This window comes from Juglans regia, chromosome 1, assembly GCF_001411555.2.
Source record: "Juglans regia cultivar Chandler chromosome 1, Walnut 2.0, whole genome shotgun sequence".
Taxonomy (NCBI): domain Eukaryota; kingdom Viridiplantae; phylum Streptophyta; class Magnoliopsida; order Fagales; family Juglandaceae; genus Juglans; species Juglans regia.
Window position 1 is genome coordinate 8,938,895 of NC_049901.1, and position 17,867 is coordinate 8,956,761.

Consider the following 17,867-nt stretch of genomic DNA (forward strand, 5'->3'; position numbering starts at 1 on the left):
ACTATCAAACTCTAGGCATACATGATGGAAGAAGGATTTGCGGTATACATCCAAATGTGAGATTGGATGCTGACCAGTGTGCAAGCAAGTGGGCATATCTATTCTGATCCTCCATAAATCTTTCACTTACATTTACTTGGTAGTTAATGGCAAGCAATTGGATACTCAGGCTATAGTACTAGATGGAACAAAACAAAGAAAGAAGCGACAAAGTTCGGTCTCATCAGATGCATCATGCGACCTTTTCCTACAGATTAAACATAACTTTAATAGCAGTACCTCCACGAGCACTTGTTTCAAAGGCATCTTCTACCTCCTGCTGCGAGAAGCCGAACCTGTGAGTTATCAATGGCTTTACATCTATCTTACCAGACTTCAAAAACTCAATGCAGAGTGGCCATGTATTCCTATATCGGAATATGCCAATCACATCAACCTCCCTGCCAGCCACAACAATTGGAAATAATCAATTGTATGAGATCAAAGTTTCAAAGGGAAAAACTGAGAATTTAAGAATGACATCAAATTTCTGCTCGTAAACACACAACATAACAAACACGCACACGGAAATGCTCATAGTCAAGCCATTGGAGGATGAAACCATTATGATTGTACTGCTGGCTTGCTATTACGTATAGTGTAGGAATCTAGGATCGAAAAGGGGTGTTCAGGAATGGACGGAAAATATAAGGAAGTCATTTGCTTTGCCATTGAAGTAGACCTACCTTGCTGCCGCTGGGATAAGAGGGGCAGTCATCTCGCTCTTAGCCAATCCAATAAGGCAAACTTTGCCGCCTGAGCTGGTGGCATTCAAGGCAGTTGACATGGTTTTATCAAAACCAACACAATCAAAGCTGACATCAATACCAGAGCCCATGGCATTTTGTATCTTTACTACTTCTTCACCTACATCCTGAGAAATGATCTTCAAGTTAGATCATTTACTAGCACAAATAACTTGGAGGACAAAATAACTTTTCTAAAATTGTCTGTATGTCAATAAAAATGTTCAAGTCCTTAAATGATTCGGTGAGTAGTTCAAATGACAGAGAAAAGAACAACATCAGGAACCTGAATGTTCGTTGAGACTTGAATAATCTCATCTGCACCGAGATTCTTCGCAATAGATAAACGGATATCATCAACATCAGCTATGATGACTCTAGGGGCCCCAAAAGCACGAGCAGCTAATAGTGTAACAAGGCCTATTGGTCCTGCTCCCATGATCAATACACTTGTCTCAGGACTAATATTTGCACGACGACAAGCATGGATACCAACACTGAGGGGCTCACACATAGCGCCTTCCTCCAAACTCACATTGTCAGGTAGTTTAAAACATAAATATGCTGGATGAACCACCTGGTACAAGAAAATTGCATTTGAATTATAACTGAAAATGAAGAACATTGATTGGCATCTCCTTGATCCAACATACTGCAAATATTCCCAATTTCGCTGATAAAACAAACAGGATCTCTAACATGGTAACATATGGTGTTTGGATGTGGTATGATTAACAAAATGGGGAGCAATTTGTACTGTTTAGTATCTCACATTTTAAAATCGCATTTCCAGAGCATTGATTTTGGGGTGGGAATCAAACCAGCCATAAATATGCTCATATGCAAACTAACAACCTATGGTGAAAGTTGTTTTGGCAGAAGTTGGATACTAAGATCTTTATTTGTGGATTATAATAGGGCCAAAGTAATCAAAACTTCAAAAGAAATTAATAAAATGCATGCCCACCTTAAGAAGTTATCATATTATGAAATCTGAGAGAAGCTAATCTCTATAAACCATGCCTCACTGCGGATTATATATAACATAACACATTGCATAATCTTCCTTAATTGAATCCCTATATAAATGCACTGATATGACCTGATTTTTACATCAGTAAGATAGTGCAGACAAATTTCAACAAACTCTGGATAACTTAACAGTGGCATATTCCTGTAGATTGTTTATATTCACAAGTGAATTTCGATTTCAAGAACAAAGTTGCAATGAACTATTTTTTATTTTTTCCCTCCCTGTAAAAACAGGATGGAAAGTAGTCAAGGATTCAAAGCCCAATGAAGTGTATTCTTTACTAATAAACATAATGTTATGAAGAGAAGCATTATGGGAAACCTTATTAGCAAGAGAGCCATTAGTCGGGGGAGAACCAAAAAATTTCATCTCTCGGCAGAGATTGTAACGACCATTTTTGCAGAGGTCGCACCGCCGGCAACTGATTCCAGGCTCTAATGCTACACGGTCACCCACTGCTAGAGACTTCACATGGCTTCCAACTTCCTCAATGATTCCAGCACACTCGTGTCCTATAACCATGGGCTTTTTCACAATAAAGTTTGCACATCTCATCGTCTGATACGAAACATACAAGTCATAGCAGACATCAGTTGATCACAAGAAAAAAAAAGAAAGGGGAAAAAAATATTACTAATAAGCAATCTCATCCTCTTTCTTATTGGCAAGGTACTGGGAATATATTACCTTGAAGTGATGAACATCACTTCCACATATACCCAGTGCTTTTATCTGAACTTTGACATCATGGGGCCCTAAATTTGTTACACGAAGTTTATGGTCAACATGAGCGACTGTCTCAAAAATTGTCGATACAATGACTTGTTTGAAACTTCATCCGATCATTTATTTTGAAACATAAACGAGAGAAGGCATTGCCTAGACGAGAAATATTAAATACAAGGAGAGACAATTTCATTTACCTAGAGCAGGGAGATGATAAGGTTGGATTTTAAGGGTTTTGATACCAAGAAGCCAAGCAGCCATATTCTCTTCTCCATTCCTGTGTTCCTTGTCTTCACCACCAGTAACCACTGACATCTCCCTCTCCCTCTCTCTCTCTCTCTGTCTGATTGAAGTTGAACGTACCTTATCCTCGTATACATTTCAGCTTCTGCACGTTGGCAACATGTCATGAGTCTCCACCTAACTTTTGGATTGAATCTCTCCTTCTACCAGTCTTGATTCAGGTTTTGCTCTCCTGTGATCAATTCCAGAGCTAAATAGCAAAAGCAAAACCAACTTTATTGGATTGATGCAAATTATGATGTACATTTGGATGCTGGCCCAAACATTAAAACTTTGGAATTTTTGGCCAAAACAGCCCCCTCTATATTTTGCTTTCTCATATTCCCACGTTTAGGTATTACATGATAATGTGGTCACTACTCACTAAAAGGCCTCTCAAACGACAATGAAATTAACAGAAGTTACTACAACATGCAAAAGCTCCGAACATGCAAATTCTGGATAGCTAATAAAATATAAGAAAATTTGATTTGTAATGAAGACATTTATATAGAATTTTAGATGGGTTTAATCTTGTGGTTATTAGCATTAAATAACTATTGAAAATATGATTTTTTAACCAATAATTTTATTAAAATATGATTACTAATTAACATATAATCTGTAGAATGGTAAAATATGATAAAATTAAAAAAATTAAAAATTAAAAAAAAATTAATATTATTTTATTATTATATAATGAATAAGTAGATAATTCAATGTGAGGATTTGATGTGAATGAAATACTCAAAGTCAAATCTATCTCATATTATTTTATTATTATATAATGAATAAATGAATAATTCAATATAAAAATTTGATGTGAATAAAATAGTCAAAATTAAATTCATCTCGGCTGTGTTTAGATGTTGAACTGAGTTGAGATGATAAAATATTATTAGAATATTATTTTTTAATATTATTATTATTTTAGAATTTGAAAAAATTGAATTGTTTATTATATTTTGTATTAGAATTTGAAAAAGTTATAATGATAAGTTGAAATGAGTTGAGATGAGTATAGGAACCAAAAGAAGGATTTCACTTTCGCAATTCGTGCTATCGATGGAAAAATATCCCACATTTTATACAGATTTTCATAAACAAAAATGTTATACGTTGGCCGAATTTGATTCGCCTCCATTCTTTGTCATTGTTTTTCCAGACTTAAAAATATACAAAAATTCAAAAATGCTAAAGACAGTCGCTCCATACAAACGGTGGGTAAACGGCATGGCACGTCAGCTGATATTTATTAAAAAAAAAAAGAGACAAAAGTCAGAACAACAAAACTCTATTTTGTAAGGAAATGGATTCCCGCTGCTTTGGTCAAAATTTTGTATCCATCGATCTCGTCTTCGGCTTGCTTCATGGTGTTGTTCCTCTCAGATCGTTTACTTGCATGGTGTTGTGGTCTTCAAGTGGATCTATGCTCATCCATTCAACACCGTCATTTTTTTCGTGTGGGTATTCAGCTTCAAACTAGCAAGACGTCATTTGTAGACTTCAAATGAATATTTTTAGACTTTAAAATCTACCCTCCGTTTGTCATTTCTCTTTCTTTAAATGTTCTTACGCCGTTGGATAGAAAGTCGAAAGCTACAACACCAAACAAGTAAACGATCTGGGAAGAACAACACCACGAAGCAAGCCGAAGACGAGATCGATGGATAGAAGCTTTTGATCAAAGCAGTAGGAATCCATTTCCTTATAAAATAGAGTTTTATTATTCTAATTTTTATTTTTATTTTTTTAATAAACATCAGCTGACGTGTCATGCCATTTACCCACAGTTTGTATGGAGCGACTGTCTTTAGCATTTTTGATATATTTATCTTTGGATATTCGCGCTATCAACCAGTGTTTTAAATTTTGTACCGTACTGGCCGGTACGGTCGAAATTTTTCGTTTCGGCCGTCCGACCGGTACATGTACTATATCTGTTCCGTACAAGCTAAAATATCGGCTGTACCGGCTGGTACCGGACTAAATTTCGGCCTGTGTTTTTTTTTCATTTTTTCAAACTACAAACTTATTTTTTAACCTCTAATTCAGATTAGACTATTTATAATTTATATATATATGTATTTATATATAGACTATTATTTTAGAATATAATTTATATATATATAATTTATTTATATATCGACTGTCTCGAAATATTATTCCGAAATACTATCTCAAAACGATACTAATACCGAAATATTTTATTCTAGTACATTGACCGGTACGTCCATTACAGTATTTAAAACATTGCTATCAACGGAAAAATATCCCACATTTTATACAGATTTTTATAAACAAAAATGTTATCCGTCGGCTGAATCTGATTCGCCTCCATTCTTCTTCACTGCTTTTCCAGACTTAAAAATAAACAGAAAGTGAACCTTCAACATCTTACCTTTCATAGCTTTTAAGAGAGAGAGAGAGAGAGAGCACATGGGTAAGGGAGGGATGTCACAGGGGGGTGCTGAGGAAGTCAGAGATGGTGAAGAAGAGAACATGGCTGTTTGGCTTGTTGGCATCAACAGCCTCAAGATTCAGCCTTTCAAGCTCCCTTCACCTGGTATCACTTTTATCTGTCTTTCTTTGCTTTTCTTGGATCAAGTAAACAGTCACAATTTTAACAGTGTTATTGAGGTTGTGCTTTCCGCTTCTTCTTTTTTCCTTTTTAAGCAAATTCACTGATGACTCTTTTGCTTAATTCTTTCTGGATATTTCTTAGGACCCCATGATGTTAGAGTTAGGATGAAGGCTGTTGGTATCTGTGGCAGTGATGTTCACTACCTCAAGGTAAACCCTTTTCAGTTGCTTCCACCTCTTTAATCTGCATCAATTGTTGTTTTCAGACCCATGTTGAATGTTCCCTGTGTTTTCAGACCATGAGATGTGCAGATTTTGTAGTTAAAGAGCCGATGGTAATTGGGCACGAGTGTGCCGGGATCATAGAGGAAGTTGGGAGTGAGGTGAAGACTCTGTTGCCTGGCGACCGCGTGGCACTGGAGCCTGGGATTAGTTGCTGGCGTTGCAACCTTTGCAAAGAAGGTCGATACAATCTGTGCCCAGAGATGAAGTTTTTCGCCACTCCACCAGTCCATGGTTCTCTTGCAAATCAGGTCAAAATTTGAAGCGTCTCAAACCATATTAGACTTCTGCTTTAACATACATACACCCAGCACAATACGAATCACATTTTATGCCTATTTATCTTCATTTGTAAAAGCATTCTGGTTAGTTAGCCCTTGAGTTTATTACTTAATCTTGCTGCAAGAGAGAGGCTAAAAAAGGAATCAAGATTATGAAACTTCATCGTGATTTTATCTACCCATTTAATCCTACGGCTCTGTTCAACAAATTTAAGCGCTCTATCATGCCATCATATATATACTGAAGAATTGGACTGTACCCAAGCCCCCCACCCTTTCCATGGGACAAGGACCGCATATGATCATAATGACCTTATCACATTATCCTACTTGTGCTTTGAAAGGCAAAACAAATGTGAGTTTAAGTAGCTCAAAAGGTACTCATTTAACAGTGCTGACATCTTTTTTTTTTTTTGTGTAGAAATAGTGAACTACTCATAAACTTAAGAAAGATTAACATTATTTATGTGAAAAAAGGGGGATTAACATGAAAGCACTATTGTGAATTCATTTGGCTGATAGCTGGATTAAGTTTTGATAAGTTGGGTTGTGTAGACTATACCTCCCATAATCCTGGTGGCAGGGCATCCGATGCCTAGAATTGAATGTGATGACTAAATTCATTGGGCAGAAAGGCCGTTTTTATGCATTTTTCTTCTGGCAGGTGGTGCATCCTGCAGACCTATGTTTTAAATTGCCGGACAATGTCAGCTTGGAGGAAGGAGCTATGTGTGAGCCGTTAAGTGTTGGTGTTCATGCTTGTCGACGAGCAAATGTTGGACCAGAAACAAATGTGTTGGTCATGGGAGCAGGACCCATAGGGCTTGTTACGATGCTAGCAGCTCGTGCTTTTGGAGCACCTAGAATTGTCATTGTGGATGTGGATGACCACCGTTTATCAGTTGCAAAAGAGCTTGGTGCAGATGGGATTGCAAAAGTTTCGACAAATATTCAGGTTTCAGTCTTTCTTTTCAAAAAAAAAAAAAAAAAGGAATCCACAATTTTGTAAGGTACTCAATCCCCACCTCCAACCCCTTCCAGTGGCTGTGGGAGAAAATGTTGATAGTAAACATAATGTCAAATATCTCCATCTTGTAAATTTGCTCCATTTTTGCTACTTTTTTCCAGTTTTTTTGGGTAATATTTATGTTTTAGCCTTAGCCCAAAAAAGTTCCTTAACCTGTCAATCTAACCTCAGTCTATCTTAGTTCTCTGATTAAAGTCGCAACATTAATTTTTGAAACAAATGTTAACTTCTTGCAGCGGATCAACAAGAAGATTTATGATCCATTCTTTTGTCGACTGACTATTCTTTCTACCTTTGTTTTCTCCAAATAGCTTCAAGTTCCAATGGCTGTTGCTTCAAGACACAACTTCTATTTTTTAACTTCACTATCTTACAGGATGTAGCTGAAGAAGTAGTACAAATACATAAAATAATGGGGACCAGAGTGGATGTGAGCTTTGATTGTGCAGGCTTCAATAAAACCATGTCAACAGCACTGAGTGCGACTTGTCCAGGGGGGAAAGTTTGCCTCGTGGGAATGGGTCATAGCGAGATGACTGTCCCACTCACACCAGCTGCTGCGAGGTACTGGATATTATCATATGATTGAATATATTGGATTGGGTTGAGGAATTGTAAAAGTTAGTGACAACTAGAATTCCTTTCTTGGTTTTGTGGGAAAATCATAAAGCCTGATGGTTGACATTGTAAGTTATAATTAGAGAGCAAAAGAATTGGATGCAAAGGAAAAGGCAAAGGGCATATATCTGCCTTTTTTTCATTAGTGGGAAGAAGACCTTGATAAGCATCTCGCATGGTCAAGAATTCAAAACCTCACTTGTATAATAATCCCTTTGAAGCCACTCTCAGGGTTCAGCGTGGCCTGTTAATTGCTCAGTGCATATAGAATGGAGAGTTGCATGTGCCCAAGTAGGAGCACATAATCTGGATACCATTGTCAGGAAATTAGCTCGAGAAAGTTGTTGGACTGTTGATTTGAGATGGAAACCTGTTAGGCTGGTAGTATAGGGATTTGAATTTGGTATAGTGAGTTTTCTTTTTCACTCTTCGGACTTTTCTATTAACCTTTGGCGGTAATAGTTTTCCGTCTTTTGCAGGGAGGTTGATGTGATTGGCATCTTCCGTTATAAGAACACATGGCCGCTTTGCCTGGAGTTTATAAGGAGTGGTAAGATCGACGTGAAGCCCCTTATAACCCACAGGTTTGGGTTCTCTCAGAAAGAGGTGGAAGAAGCCTTTGAAACCAGTGCTCGAGGTGGTAATGCCATCAAGGTCATGTTTAACCTATGAAGTGGGAGAAGCTTTACTGAAACAGCATTGTCTTGATACTAATAGTAAAAATGGTTTTTAGAGCTCAGTTTACCGTTATAATTAAAAAAGAGGTAAAAAAAAAAACACTAGCTTACGTATAAACTTCTTGTGGTTACCTATCTCAAAAGAGGCTTGTATAGACTTCTTGTGGTATATAGATGCAGAATTTCAGATATTAGTGACATCTCTCCCAGGCTAAGGCTTACCATTGCAGTCGTTGCGGACCTTAGCTTAGCTATCTGGGACTGAGCTCTATCATCCACTAGCATGAAGCATGCCTGAAGTCGGTGGTTATTCTTCTGATATAACCGTTTATCATTTCATCTGAAATTCCTTGCATCATCATAATAGACCTTTTGCACTTAATCAAGTCATGTTTCCTTGTCTTATAAAAAATAAAAGACCTTTTGCACTTGTTTACGATGTTGTGCTTTCCTCGGATTAGTTTAGACATTATATCATAATCTTGGTTCTGTAAACAGTGGTAGATGCCATTGAAATGAGAGCCATATCATACAAACCAAACACTGGTAAAGCAACTTTATGAAAGTTTACCAATTAAGCAACGATACAAAGAATTTGGCATTATAATTTATTAAGATGCTTTAGGGTAATTAAAATGCTGTCACCAGCATGTTGTGCTTTATGGCCATCGGAGAACCAAAACGCACAACTGCTGATGCTAAGTTCTACAGTCTGCGAATCTGTTTCCCTGAAGGACACTAATCTAGTATTAAGATCTGCAACAAAAATGAATGCTTTCCGATATACAATATAGGGCACAATGATGAGTTGCAGAACACACTGACAAGAAATCTGTCTATATTGCATCAACCAATATGAATATTGGCTCAATTTTCATGAATATTTGTCAAAATCTTACAGCCTGGATATGGTCCAAGAAGCATATCTTTATAAGTTATGACACAAGGCAAGGAGACAATAGCTTCGATGCTACTAAACAGAAAACACCAACTACTATAAACCCCAAACCGGCATTCTCATCTTACAATTCCTTCCACGAACTCACCAATTACATAAGAGGCCAGAAAAGAAAAACTAAAGAAGAAAAAAAAGTGAACTAAGCTGATAAATATAATTCAATAGAGAAAACTAGGGTCGCTCATCAGGCATTAGCTGTTGGTTCAGTTGACCACTGCCACACTTTTACTTGACCTGCTCCATCACCAGTAAAAAACAGGCCACCAGGACCAACCTGAATTGCTCGAACCTCTTGTTTAGCAAAGATTTTACCCCTCTCGGTAAATCTAAACCAGAACATGCCAAAAGAAAACAAACAGATTTAAGTTGGTTATTGGAAACAAACAACCAAAATAAATAAAATTTAAAAAAAGAAGAAGATGGGAGACAAGTTAAAACCAAGAAAACACTCACGATGGCAGATCATACAGGTGGACAGAGTTACCATTGGAAGAGCATAGCAAAATTGGCTTGGCTTCCGAATCATGCATTCCACGGAGGGTAAGTAGGCCCTGCAGCAGCCAAATTCATAACATCACTAAACTAACTATAGTAGGATATAAAGTATGACGGTGCAATGGTAATTCAATGTTTCGTAAATCTACAAGTAATTCCACCCCAATCCGATAACCTCCTTTTTCTATCATAATCCAATACCGATATAAGTTAAAGAAGTTGGGATTCACCTCCCCCACCTCCCTCTTTCCCAAAAAAAAAAAAAAAATCCAACTCCATACTCAACATTTGTAATAAGATTATGATTCACCTGGGAATATTGGAGACCCAACTCTTTGAGTGGATGCCGAAACTAGAAAAGAAGTGAATGAAAAAACAATAAAATAAAATAAAACATATGATCTTTTTTTTTTTATATATATTTATAAGTAAATAAAACATATGATCTAATACTAAGATAAGGTTATCTATAATGGAACAAATAAATTCAACCTAACTATGATCCAATGCTTTGGTCAATAAATCTGGCTAATTGAGTCTCAGTTTATACAATGTCTTTGTTGATGATTTGTCAGAGTGACAATTTACTTCAATATGTATTTAGTTAACCACATAAAAAAATTATAATATGTATTTTGAATAACTCAATATGTCTTTGTTGATGATTTGTCACAGTGACAATTTACTTCAATATGTATCATTGTATTTAAGTTAACCGCATAAAAAAGAACTTCACCATGTATTTAGTTAACCACAAAAAAATTATAATATGTATTTTGAATAACTCAATATGTAATCTCCCATTAAAAGAAAATGGATCTTACAATAGCAAAAAAAATTTGAGAACCACCAAACCTGGAATAGATATTTAGTTAACACATGCACAAATTTCCATTAGTTACAAATTTTTTAATAATCTGAAATATCGTTTAGGTCATTTGAATCCTGAAATAGTGTAAATCAAAACCTTATGTCAAGGGCAATCACAGTTACTCTAGTATAGTATCTATAAACAGCCAAATTCTGTATCAATAAAGGAAAGCTGGAAAACCCATTTAAGCCTATCTCATGGTATGAACAAAAAATTCAATACAAGTCAGCATACTTTACAACAAAATCTCCCAAGGTTTAGATGACCCAAAATAAATTTCATAATCTCAACAAATGTATACCAAGATTGAACGAAGATGCTCATTTTAGCAGTGTCAACATCTTAATTTAAGATATTACAAACAAATGCATCAACAAGCTCCCAACTTCAATTCTGATATGGCTAACTTATTTGCAAATCAAATTTCAATATGCATGGCCAAGCTAAATAAAACATCATAAACAGCATACATGTTCTTCTTCGTGAGTGTATGTGACTTCCAAATTTCCACTTTCTGTAGCAACCCACACCTGAACGAACAAAAATTGGAAGCAAAAAGTTTATAGCTCTAGCGCATATGAAGATAAACATGTGTAAATACAGTATGGGACAAGCACTAGAGACATCAACCTTTATTGTTTGGTCTAATGAACATGATAATAGAAACTGGTCCCAGCAAAGAACAGACATCACAACTGCAGTATGCTCTTTAAGTGTCTGTATACACTGCAAAGTTTCAAGGTTCCAGACCTGAAAAAGAAGGATGCAAATTTTTTTTTTTTTTTTTTTTTTGATAAGTAATAGAAGGATGCAAAATTTTGAAAAGAAAAAATGTCAAAATGCAGACAAAGAGATACCAAATCCAACTACAATGCAATTTCAAATCAAGACCCTAGAATTACACCAAAAGGATGAGATGTACAGGAGAAATATAATGCTGAAACCGACTTACTCTTATAGTACAGTCCATGGACCCAGAATAGAGTCTATTAGCTCCAACTACTAGTGAAACAACTCCAAGGGTATGACCTTTAAGGGATGCAGCTGGTTCAAAACAATTGGTAACAGCATTAAACTTCCATGCCAATATAGACCCATCCTGCACCAAAGAAAATCTTCCTTCAATCCTGTAAAACATGTTAATTCCTAAAGATGCACTGGCTCTTCCCTTGGTGAGATTCAGGCTACATTATTGAATCTAGCTTCCAAGGAAACTTTTTGATAAATTAGCTTCCAAGGAAAGGGGCCTTGTGTACCATATGTTCATTTACAGTAGAAATCACATATTCAGAACCCCCTAATATCCTGATGGGAGTAGAGATACATGCATGACTGTCTACTGATAACTACAAAAATACCCTTCCACTTTTTTCCAATTTTGGTTTTCTTTACTCTTCATACCTTCTTAAGTGTGTTGAATTTTACATCCCCAAAAAAAAAAAAAAAAAAAAAAAAAATCTGATAATTCATATAACATAGTTAAAACAATCAGATGGTTCATGTAATGCGGTATGATATTCATTATAAACCTACGGCAGGAAGCCTAATAAGACCGCCAGAAGTTTTAGAAGAAACCATGACGAGTGAGAAGCAAACACTCATTTTATTTTTTTTATAAGAAGAGAAGCAGACACTCAGAAATCCAGAAAATTACCTGCGTACCAGCAAAGAGTAAATCACTACCCACAACCATGGCATAAACTTGTCCTACAGGCCCACTTAGACTCAGCTCAGTAGAAGTTTGGGTGTTCCATGCCTGCAACACCATTGCCACAAATCCAATTAGGCAGAATTACTCACACGAGTATAAGCTGAACAGAACGGGTAAAACCATACTATAATACCAAAAAGGGAATAATAAACATTGTACTATAGTAAAACACACAAACCTGAGTTTGCCTCCCATCTTACCTTGACAATATTTGGTATCCCAACAAAGAGCCAAGGACCTTCACTGATCATACAACCTACTTCACCACCGAGATTAATCACTCCCATACACTGCAAAAGAGAAAGGTAAAACCATAACATATGAATTAAGTTGCCTACTCTTTCATAGGCTACAAGCTAATGAGTAATGAATTATGTTGGCAATCATTTTGCTGTCTCTGGAGTATGAGGGGAGAATAAAATTCATCTCAACAAAGCAAAATACGAGGGTTCTCAACTTTGAATTTTTGTGATATTCCAAGAGGACTAGCACAATCGATACTGACAAATGGTGTACAGATAGAACAAGTCTAGGATTTCTTCTTTAAAAGCAACTCCTATTTAGTCTTTTGAACTTCGGCAAGTTTGCTCACCACAGTTGCATTCCATTAGCATCAGAGAAGTGATCCAAAACATATGGAAATTGCTTTCAAAACACATGAAATTATTGAGACAATCAGACTCAACAAGAAACTTCCGTTTAATAGTTAATTCCCTCGATATATTTGATGATTGCAGTAAACTGTTAAGTTTAGCTAGCTAATTCCATGAGTATTACAAATTTAGCCACAATGTTTGAGGTCATCTTATTCGTCATTTCGAGTGGGTGCAACTAGTTGAAAAAATGACTTACAAACTATAAATTTCCCTTCCTTTCCCACAGATTCCCGGTGACCAAATACAAAATGAACTAAAACTGAAAAATAGAATCAAAGCCAATAATATCACAACAAAACAAAAGGTTGATACTAACCTGCCCAGACTGGCAATCCCAAACCCTTACAGTCTCGTCCTTACTGCCCGTGTAAAGGTTATTGGACCCCGATGGTAACGCAATCCCGCTCACAACCTGTTCACAAAATATTTACAATTAATCCACGAAATCCCATAACCTAAATACCATCAGTACCCAAATATTTTTTTATAGGTATCAGAAACCCAAAAAATTTAGCCAAATCAACACGCAAGAAGCACCAAAAGAACTAAAAAAACCAACCAAAATCTTCACCTTTTGATGCCCCTCGAGCTGCGTTAGCATCGAAAAACCCTCTCCCAAGCTCCAAGAATGCAAGAACCTACACTGCTCGCCGTAGCCACAATTCCCCTGAACCCAATATTTACAAATCTTGGATACTCTCTCCGGCTTCCTAACCGTTCTACTATTTGCACCGCCGTGGGAACGGCCCCACGTCGAACCGGTGTAATTTGTCCTGGCCCGGGGGCCCGAGAAGCCCGATGAGTCATCGACAAAGCCGTGAGCCCGCTTGGAGGAGGAGCCGTTGGAAGGCGGAGGTGGCAATTCTCTATGTAGATACGGACATGGGTGGCGAGTGCAATTACCGGCCCGCCAATGGAAGCAGACCTTTTGGTTCTTGGGATCCACGGGCCCACCCAGCCGCTGGAACATACGCTTGTTACCGCTGTCTAAGTCCATAGCTTAAATGCCCAATCTGTGACTTATCAATTTGATCCAATTATCTCCCTCTCTGTTTCAGAATTTGTTACTTTTTGGAAATGAGAAAGAGATAGTGACAGTGGGATAATAAAGAACTGTTTGTCTTTGAGTATGTTGGATTGGAAGTAGAAAATCTAAGTCGGAAGAATCGGGGGATGAGTAACGTAATTAGAAAATATCAGAAAACCTAATTTATCTCTCCCTCCAAACGTGTGTATGCAAGAGATATGTTTTGAGAATATTAGAATCAGAAACCCTAATTTTCTTTCTGTTTTGCCGAATCTCTCTCTCTCTCTCTATCTGGGGGTGTCTCTGTTCTCCGGGGGTGGAAAGAAGGTGGGTGGACTGGAGGAGAAATACAGTGCGAAACCGCGTCGGAAGTAAGAAGAGGTGAAATTACAAAGGTACCCTGTAAGTCGAAAGATTGTCTCTTTACTACGTGCGTGCTACTGAGGCTGATCGGGCCATCGGTGATGTGTGAAGTTAGCACGCCGTTTTCAGTTCAATCCTGCAAGACGAAAGGGAAGCCGAACTGAATTCCACAGTACATCCAATCATAGATAAGAACTCTCCCTCTCGTCTCCGCACTTGGCTCGACATCCTTTTTCTTTTTCTTTTTCTTTTTCTGTTTTCTTTCTTTGTGCGTGAACAAAACACTCGGAAACTTCTTGATGATCCTTGTTTCTTTTATCCTTTCTTTCCAACTACACAAAAAACGCATCGGAGGGACAACAAGTTTAAACTCTTCAAGAAGGTGGGTGATTCATTGACATGCACACGTTCCAGTTGATAATTGATATAAGATAATACAAGTCCAGCAATTTAGCGAGGCATTTTTACATTTGGATTTGAGAGTGAAAACAAAAAGAACAAAGGAGTTGGAGTTCACCTTGCCATTTATTTTACACAAGTTAAAAGCAACGAGAGAATCGCATGTCCAAAATTTAACTATAGTTGAACAATAGTTTCTTAGACACAAGGAGTGTCCAGTCGGCTTTGGGTGGTCCTTTAATGCTATGTTTCTGTTTATGCAGAGTCTCTGTTTTCTCAACAGGGGATCTTACCGTCTTCGTATCCATAATCTGCAAATCTCACACTGCCCCAATAATGAAAATTCGTACTCCAGATCAGATCGTATACATCCTGGCTGCTTCATTTTCAATTCCTGATCGATCGTTCTCCTTTCACACAGTGCACGCCAACCGACAGCTGCGGGTAGAACCTAAAATGAATCCTTTTCTTTATTCGAGCGTACCAATAATTAGCCTCTTTTTTTTTTATGTACTGAAAAAGAACTGAATAGTAGGACAGACGAATGGTAGGATCCGGGTCAAGTTATTTTCCCAAATAAAACGCTTAAACCAGTAACATCATCATCAATTATAAACACTAATTCTCTGTCAACACCTCTTACAGAACAATTTTTTCATTATCAAAACACTAATTCTATGTTAACACCTCTTTAACCCAATAAGCCAATCGAATCATCTCACAAAATGTACCTAACAAGAAGATTACCTCGGTCACAAATTGCTATGCATGATATTAGAGAGCAATTCTCTTCGGTTCTGAGCCATGTCAAGGGAAGGACCAGCTCGTAAAGAATCAAGATTTAAACAAATACTATTGGATCAAGAATACTCAAACAAATTCCACCTTTCCTAAACGACTAGGATTCACGATAAAATATGTTATTGCTTGGGTAATCTGCATTTGACCCACAAAAGATCCAAGCACGCAAGACAACATACTAGCAGAGGGAAAGATATCGTTTATTTTGTGGTTTGCACATATTGTTTTTGGTTCACGACATACTGTTCTGGTAACATGCATGCATTCAACTAAGCTTTTCTTCATAGAGAGAGAGAGAGAGAAAGAGTTTCCTGAATTAAGTAATAAAAGAAATGAGGCTTTTATAAAATTAGTATAACTACATAGGTAGAGAAGAAAAAATTGAGGAAAAACGAAAGGGAGACAAAAAGACAGAAAGATCAGAAATATATAGTATGACTAGATTGAATATGCAAAATGTATCTTATCTTACTTCATATTCGAATATGAACATGAAACTAGAGAAATTTACAAGAACCAAATCTGTCAAGACAACTACAAGTGCTTTATGAGGAATTGTCAGCTGGCAAGCTGGAAAGCATCAATGAAGAGACCATAAGTGAAGCCCATCTTGAAATTGTTAAGAAGAGCAAGTGTGAATGTTACCTTGGGCTGGCTGTAATAAAATTTTGTCACATACTCTGTTAGGAGAACACATACAACTGCAGAATCACATCATTCACTCCTAAAGCTCCAAATGACAGAGAGATTGTCTGTGCAACATAAAATCCGCCCAACAGAGAGATTCCCCCAAAATGAGTCCTCCGAGAAGGACTTCGAAAGTAGTTCTTCCTCGAGAGCTCTGGCACGAGTCTGATAATGTCAACTAGTCTTTGAGGCCCTCCATTCTCTTGCACGGCTCGGACACGAAGAAGCCGAGGCGAGGATCTCAAAGTAAATAGTCCATATTTATTCAGTGAAACTTGGGTTTGATGACTCAAGCCAATTGTCGAGAGGCCTGTAGAGATCAAACTCATAGAATATGCCATTTAGAGTATCACTACCAAAAGGACCAAACCCAATGCCTATATAGGAAAGTTGAAGGCAAGCACATTAAATAAGAATACATCTCTAATATAGATAACAGGAAAAAAAAAACACAAGCAATAAAGACACTAATAGAACATGTATCAGTTAATAGTGGGAGTAATAAGAGACTACAGTATGGTTTTCACTATACCAAAACTTCCAAAATTCTCAAAAGTGAAAAAAAAATTGTTGTTTCATTATGCATGATTTTTCATATAGATGTGACATATTTCTTCCAGTTTCACGATTCACTTCACAAAGTATTTATGAATATCACTGATTTCTGAAGTGTTGTGATGGAAGTTACAGTTTGTGGAGTACAGAAAGATGATCTACCTAGATGGAGACATCCAAGTTTTTGAAAACATAGATCACCTCTCTGATCTGCCAGACAACTACTGTTATGCTATGATGGATTTTTTCTGTGAGAAAACTTGGAGCCATAGTCCTCATACAAGGTTGGTTATTGCCAACAGTGCCCTGGCAAAGTCAAGTGGCCTCTTCAAGAACCTCAAAACTACACCTCCTGCTCCTTTTTCTGAACAGGTAGTTATGTAGTTTGCATGGTTAGTTTAAGCATTATAAATCTTTTGTTTTCAAGATTCATCACAGTTGTTGCTTAGTTTAAACTAAATCTAACTGACTTGAGTGTTTATGATTCTAGCAGGACTTTTTGAACATGTTCTTCAGGGTGTGTACAAGCCGATCCCTCCAGTTTACAACCTTGTTCTTGCCTTGATGTGGTTGACACCCAGAGAACATGTTCCTTCACAATTCATTTCGATAACATACAAAACAACATTTTAGTTTGTGACATTTCTTGATTCATTAGCACAAATGCAGGTGTTGGCAACATCAACAGTCTGTCCTATATCGGCAAGAAGATCTTTTTATTCTTCTCTATCAAAAGTGCGTCTTCAATACAGTCTCCCTAAACCATTTCGACGTTGTCTTATCTGTAGAGACGTTGATTTCATACCCTTATATTCAAGCACCTGATGTGTCAACTATTAGGACAAATAAACCAATCAAATCTCATAAACAAGTTTGTGATATGCCATATGATAATGATAAGGATAGGTGGTGAATGAGATTCAACATTGTTTGGGAATGAAAAGTTCTTGCTCTTTATAAGGTTTCAATGGGGCTCCAATTATATCATTGACTAGTCATTTTAAAATATCGATTATGTGGTAATGGGTCTTCCATTGGGGTGTTACATAG

At 37.0% G+C, this 17,867-nt stretch overlaps 3 protein-coding genes and 1 pseudogene across 3 annotated transcripts; 1 reads left to right on the plus strand and 3 right to left on the minus strand.

Moving 5' to 3' along the window:
- Nucleotides 1–79: 79 nt before the first annotated feature.
- LOC108998560 (L-idonate 5-dehydrogenase-like) lies at nucleotides 80–2,998 on the minus strand. The gene is made up of 6 exons (XM_018975124.2): nucleotides 2,742–2,998; nucleotides 2,506–2,573; nucleotides 2,140–2,376; nucleotides 1,072–1,362; nucleotides 726–913; nucleotides 80–440 (listed from the first exon to the last, which is right to left on the minus strand). The coding sequence occupies exons 1-6, from the start codon at nucleotides 2,857–2,859 to the stop codon at nucleotides 248–250; spliced, it is 1,095 nt and encodes a 364-aa protein (XP_018830669.1). The 5' UTR covers nucleotides 2,860–2,998; the 3' UTR covers nucleotides 80–247.
- A 2,100-nt stretch (nucleotides 2,999–5,098) lies between these two features.
- Nucleotides 5,099–8,724, plus strand: LOC108998559 (sorbitol dehydrogenase). The gene is made up of 6 exons (XM_018975123.2): nucleotides 5,099–5,392; nucleotides 5,552–5,619; nucleotides 5,706–5,942; nucleotides 6,637–6,927; nucleotides 7,376–7,563; nucleotides 8,097–8,724. The coding sequence occupies exons 1-6, from the start codon at nucleotides 5,266–5,268 to the stop codon at nucleotides 8,287–8,289; spliced, it is 1,104 nt and encodes a 367-aa protein (XP_018830668.1). The 5' UTR covers nucleotides 5,099–5,265; the 3' UTR covers nucleotides 8,290–8,724.
- Nucleotides 8,725–9,116: 392 nt separating this feature from the next.
- LOC108998558 (zinc finger CCCH domain-containing protein 48-like) lies at nucleotides 9,117–14,697 on the minus strand. The gene is made up of 9 exons (XM_018975122.2): nucleotides 13,557–14,697; nucleotides 13,302–13,397; nucleotides 12,530–12,619; nucleotides 12,273–12,374; nucleotides 11,571–11,717; nucleotides 11,249–11,368; nucleotides 11,089–11,148; nucleotides 9,706–9,803; nucleotides 9,117–9,578 (listed from the first exon to the last, which is right to left on the minus strand). Exons 1-9 carry the CDS (start codon nucleotides 13,980–13,982, stop codon nucleotides 9,437–9,439), a joined length of 1,281 nt encoding a protein of 426 aa, XP_018830667.1. The 5' UTR covers nucleotides 13,983–14,697; the 3' UTR covers nucleotides 9,117–9,436.
- A 1,436-nt stretch (nucleotides 14,698–16,133) lies between these two features.
- LOC108998561 lies at nucleotides 16,134–16,603 on the minus strand (annotated as a pseudogene).
- Between the last annotated feature and the right edge of the window lie 1,264 nt (nucleotides 16,604–17,867).